The sequence below is a fragment of the Myxocyprinus asiaticus genome, chromosome 29 (genome assembly GCF_019703515.2).
Source record: "Myxocyprinus asiaticus isolate MX2 ecotype Aquarium Trade chromosome 29, UBuf_Myxa_2, whole genome shotgun sequence".
Lineage (NCBI taxonomy): Eukaryota > Metazoa > Chordata > Actinopteri > Cypriniformes > Catostomidae > Myxocyprinus > Myxocyprinus asiaticus.
Window position 1 is genome coordinate 6,409,882 of NC_059372.1, and position 6,092 is coordinate 6,415,973.

Genomic DNA, 6,092 nt, shown 5'->3' on the forward strand with positions numbered 1-6,092 from the left:
AAGAAACCAGCGTATTTGCTTAAACTGATCCTGACTGACTTTTAGTATAAAGAGAAGATCGTTGAAATTATTTGAAAGTTACGAAGCAAAGTAGCTTGCAATTCGTCAGCGTTAGCAGGCAAGATCAAGTTAGCTAAAATTACACAGATCAATCCTTATGGCACTATATTTCACATGCTTTGCAGTTATGTAAGCTTACCTGTCCAATAAGAAGAATGCCAATTCAGGGTCGGTTTTGACCCCAAAACCGAACGAAGGTTCCTCCAGGAATCAAATGCCCTGCTGATGTTCACTCTAGTTTTCGCTCGACCACGATCACGTTCCCGCTTAGCCAGACGAGATTCAGTAGTTAAATGTTTTTTTTTTTTTTTTTGGCTTACTCTGAGTTTGTGTAGGAGTCGGTGTTCTGCTGGGAGCCGGACGTTTGCTGGATTCCATCTCTAAGATAACGTTACCTAGTGTTGCAGTTTGTTGTCGCTGTTGAATAGCGGAAGAGAAGCACTGAGGTTCTCGGGAGCGTGCATAAATGTCACATCCTTTAGATTTTCCCGGCAAAACCGACCCGCTCCCTTCACATGAAAATCAGTCTACAATCTTTAATAGGCAACCTAGGAAGTCTGGGAAGGGCTCATCAAGTTGTGTTACAAGCCGTTCACACATTGGCAAAAAAGGCGAATATTACATGAACAATTTTACATATTGCACCTTTAATAAATAATATTTTATATGTTTACAATATTATGATGAACATAATATTGTTTGATTTTCTTCCATTTTTCCCCCTAACTTCATAAGTATGTAATTCTGGTTCTGCTTGTTCTATCTCCCTGCAATATTTCATTATATTCGTATTTAAATTCCACTAGATAGCAGCAAGTACTAGGTAAAATAATTTTTCCTCTATCACCTTCCATCACAATATACAGATCGGAAATGTAGGTGGCGCTCTAACACAGCTGAGCACTCACACATGCGCTCATCCATAGACAAAAATCAATATTTAAAGCGCATAGACCTTCCTCACTGTTTCGAAGAATATCTCTGCTTCGGAGTTGTCTAGAAGCTCTATGAGAATGTATAACATTTCATCATCAATAGTTACATACTGGACTGCATATTTTTTCATATTGAGAGCTTTCATTAGATTTATGACATGTCTATTTATGTGCTATATGAAACACTTTAGTATCTCTACATCATTACCAAAAGTTGGCGCTCATTTGCGACGAGGAGATTTTCAGGTCTTGTTATTTTATGTAACGTAAATGAAAAAGTGATGGAGTTCTGTGAAAAGTTCAGATTGTAAGCTTTCAGATGGTACCTCATATGCCTGACTTGTGGACTTTTATTTTGTAATCCTAAAAGTTATTACACGCTTCTGGCCGTGCCCACGGACCCGGTACGGGGTCTGCAGAGTTGAAGAGGTTAAATATGAATAAATGATGTTTATTAAGCGCACCTTAAAAAGTACAACCATTTGAATTACAATTCATCGTCATAACCGTAAAATAGACAATTGCAATTATTTGTATGACAACTAATCGTTAGCCAGATTTCATAATTGTGACAGCCCTTCAAAATGTTTCAAAATTAAAATGATAACGGGGGCCTGGGTAGCTCAGTGGTCAAATACGCTGGCTACCACCCCTGGAGCTCGCTAGTTCGCTAGTTCGAATCCCAGGGCGTGCTGAGTGACTCCAGCCAGGTCTCCTAAGCAACCAAATTGGCCCGGTTGCTAGGGAGGGTAGAGTCACATGGGGTAACTTCCTCGTGGTCGCTATAATGTGGTTTGTTCTCGGTGGGGCGCATGGTGAATTGAGTGTGGTTGCCGCGGTGGATGGCGTGAAGCCTCCACACGCGCTATGTCTCCGTGGCAACGCGCTCAACAAGCCACGTGATAAGATGCGTGGGTTGACTGTCTCAGACGCGGAGGCAACTGGGATTCGTCCTCCGCCACCCGGACTGAGACGAATCACTACGCCACCACGAGGACTTAGAGCGCATTGGGAATTGGGCATTCCAAATTGGGAGAAAAAGGGGAAAAATAAAAAAAAACAAAACAAAAAAAAAAAAAAAATTTTAAATGATAAAAAAAAACTTAATTCACTACTCTTGCGCTGATTAGACATCATAGCTTAGCAACATGCTAACATTAGACTCAATTGAAATCAACTGTGAACTGTTTTATTTGGTAGCTAGGAAAATAATTGCATCTCATTCACTGTTAGTTGGTTGTAAATGTTTTTTCTCTGTACGTTCAGGCTGGTAGCAGAGTGGCGTTTGTCTCGTGGTGTTGAGGAACAAAATCAAGCGTTCTTTGAGGGTTTTAATGAGGTCCTTCCGCAGCAGTACCTGCAGTATTTTGATGCCAAAGAGCTTGAGGTGAGCGACAAACACTCTTAAATACTCAGTTCAGCCGATGTATGTTTTCAGTGCTCCGTTATTAATAGTGCTTTTGTCATAGGTGATGCTGTGTGGCATGCAGGAAATTGATTTGAATGACTGGCAGAGACACACAATATACAGACATTACACATGTACCAGCAAACAGATCGTCTGGTTCTGGCAGGTACTGACATCTTCAATAATCACGATTGAGACATTGTTAGACCTGAAGAGTTAGTAATGCCTCTCTTTCTCTCTCTAGTTCATTAAAGAGATGGACAATGAAAAGCGCATGAGACTGTTGCAGTTTGTCACTGGTACCTGCCGTCTGCCTGTCGGAGGGTTTGCAGACCTGATGGGTGAGATATTTTGTAGATCTGTACTTATTGTCACTTTTCAAACATGTCTTTAGTGTTGACTGATGTTGAGACAGAGCTGATGGTTAGTTGGTTTGTTTACAGGGAGTAACGGGCCGCAAAAGTTCTGCATTGAGAAAGTTGGGAAAGAGAACTGGCTACCTCGCAGTCACACATGGTAATCTCACTCATCATTTATAACCCTCAATTCATGGAAAACATTATATTTGTGTTTACAATTCTCTTGATCTCTTTGTTACTAATTAGTTACTAGTTAAGCCATTTTTTTTATTCAAGCTTGAACTATGTAAGTATGGAGGGTCATCTTGTTTCAGAGAATGTCTTTGGTTCATTGGTTGCATCCAGTGTTGAGTGTAATCCAATTACAAAGTAATTAGTTACTGTAATCTAATTATTTTAGTAAAAAAACAAAGTTGTGTAATACATAACATTTTAAATGCTTGTAATCAGATTACAGTGACTGGCTTTCAATGAATTAAATTACTTTAAAGTACATTATAGGGTTATGCTTATTTCTGATATATTATTTATGTAGAGTACATGATTTATGGTCCTGTAACGAGTCACTGTGAAGGAGAAATGTGAGGTGCTGAGTGTATGACTTGTGTGTAACAATGAACAAGAAATATAGACATTATTTATATTTGTAATGTGATTACTTTGTCAATAAAGTAATCTGAATACAATTTTAGAAAAATAATTAATAATTTGTATTGTACTACTATTTATTTTTTTAAATAACCATACTGGTTGCATCCTAGTGATCAGCTGTCCAAAAAAACTTTTAACTGAATTATAGGGCTGCAACTAACGATTATTTTGATAATCAACTAATCTAACGATTAGTCGAGCGATTATTCGACTATTTGGGTGATTATTGCAACGATTATTCATTAACACTCAACTGACAATTTACCTTGTGCCGGAGTAAAAAGGCTGTATTAAACGTGCATACTAACAATAAAGAGAACAAAAGCATCTTTTAAGAACTCAGTACAAAATTCACTGCAAAAAAAATCCTATTGTTATCAAGAGTTTTTGTCTTTGTTTTCCATTTAAAAATATTAAAAAATCCTTAAAACAAGATGCATTTACTTGAGAGGTAACATATATATTTAAACTTGCTTTCAGAGAATGTATCTTGAATATATGTAAGTGTTTTTTGTATATACACTGATGAGCCAAAACATTATGACCACTCACAGGTGAAGAGAATAACGTTGATCATCTCCTAACAAGGCCACATGTCAAGGTCTGGGTAGATTAGATGGTAAGCGAACAATCAGTTCTCATAGTCAACGTGTTGAATGTAGGAGAAATGGGCAGGAGTAAAGACCTGACTGATTTTGACAAGGGCCAAATTGTTATGGCCAGATGATTGAGCCAGAGCATCTCTGAAACGGCAAGGCTTGTGGGGTAATCCTGGTCAGCAGTGGTGAGTACCAACCGACAGTGGTCCGAGGACAGACAAACCACAAACTGCGACAGGGTGTTGGCGCCCAACGCTCATCGATGCGCGAGGGCAACGAAGGCTATCCCGTCTGGTCCAAACCGACAGAAGGTCTACTGTGGCTCAAGTCACAGAAAACTTTAATGATGGTTACGGGAGGAATGTATCACAACACATGCAGACCGGTCAGAGTGCTCATGATGACCCCTGTCCACCGTTGAATGCGCATACAGTGGGCATGTGAGTGTCGTAACTGGACCTTGGAGCAGTGGAAGAAGGTCGCCTGGTCCGATGAGTCCTCTTTTCATTTACATCACACGGACGGCCGTGTAAGTGTGCGCCGTTTACCTGGGGAAGTGATGGCACCAGGATGCACTGTGGGAAGACGACAAGCTTCAAGAGGGAGTGTGATGCTCTGGGCAATGTTCTGCTGGGAAACCCTGGGTCCGGCCATTCATGTGGATGTCAATTTGGCACATGCCACCTACCTAAACATCGTTGCAGACCAGTTACACCCCTTCATGGCAATACTATTCCCTGATGGCAGTGGCCTCTTTCAGCAGGATAATGCGCCCTTCCACACTGCACACATTTTTAGGGAATGGTTTGAGGAACATGATGAAGAGTTCAAGGTGTTACACTGGCCTCCAAATTCCCCAGATCTCAATCTGATTTAGCATCTCTAGGAAATGCTGGACCAACAAGTATGATCCACAGCAGCTCCACCTCGCACCTTACAGGACTTGAAGGATCTGCTGCTAATGTTTTGGTGCCAGAGAACACAGGACACTTTCAGGGGTCTTGTAGAGTCCATGCATGACCAACAGCATATTAGGCAGGTGGTCCTAATGTTTTGGCTCATCGGTGTAAGTGTATTTTTTCACTTGGTTATACTTCTGCCAGTGCAGTAAAGAAAAATATACTCAATCAAGTTATATTCTCCGAAAGCAAATCTAAATATCTTAAATGATGCTTCTCTTGTTTTAAGGATTTTTAGATATTTTAAAATATTTAAATATAAAATTTCGTATTCAACATTCTCCGATAACAATATTTTCTTCCGCAGTAAAGCTCCTAAAGTAAATGTACGTTGTTTTAGAGGAGTTGTAGAAATTATTTTGGAAAACTAGCCAAAAAAAGACCCATGAAAAATATTTTGGTTCAGTGTATAATGGGGCGAAGACTTCCCTCTTTCACCTTTCTGTTCACTTCTAGTCCATCTTTAACTCACAAAAAAACAAACTCTCGGGGACCTGGGTAGCTCAGTGGTCAAATACGCTGGCTACCACCCCTGGAGTTCAATAGTTCGAATCCCAGGGCGTGCTGAGTGACTCCAGCCAGGTCTCCTAAGCAACCAAATTGGCCTGGTTGCTAGGGAGGGTAGAGTCACATGGGGTAACCTCCTTGTGGTCACCATAATGTGGTTTGTTCTCAGTGGGGTGCATGGTGAGTTGAGCGTGGATGCCGCGGTGGATGGCGTGAAGCCTCCACACACGCTATGTCTCCGTGGCAACACGCTCAACAAGCCATGTGATGAGATGCACGGGTTGACGGTCTCAGACGCGGAGGCAACGATGTAGACTAACACGTAAAATTAGCACCGACGGAATTAGGCCAATAAAAAAATTATGATCAAAGTAAGGAAATAGAACAAACAATATTTTGTATAAATAATATTTGCGATTAATTGCGATTTAATTCAGTTAATTAATCGGCACATCGTGAGATTAATTTGATTAAAAAGTTTAATCAATTGACAACCCTATTATTAAACGACATTTTTAGACATGATTTAAATTGTAAAATGTCTTGACATTTAGTCGTGATTTATTTGTTACAATTTTATGTAATTAAAAGAAAGGGTTCAGTACAAGTTAATC

At 40.0% G+C, this 6,092-nt stretch overlaps 1 protein-coding gene across 6 annotated transcripts in view; it reads left to right on the plus strand.

Moving 5' to 3' along the window:
- The window catches only part of LOC127419640 (E3 ubiquitin-protein ligase Itchy-like), a 43,612-nt gene that overhangs the window by 34,515 nt on the left and 3,005 nt on the right, over nt 1-6,092 (plus strand). For all 6 annotated transcript variants that reach the window (XM_051661202.1, XM_051661204.1, XM_051661206.1 and 3 more), the window contains 4 exons: nt 2,262-2,382; nt 2,465-2,569; nt 2,648-2,744; nt 2,847-2,919. In XM_051661202.1, the coding sequence (XP_051517162.1) occupies nt 2,262-2,382; nt 2,465-2,569; nt 2,648-2,744; nt 2,847-2,919 (396 nt within the window). The remainder of the gene's footprint in view (nt 1-2,261; nt 2,383-2,464; nt 2,570-2,647; nt 2,745-2,846; nt 2,920-6,092) is intronic.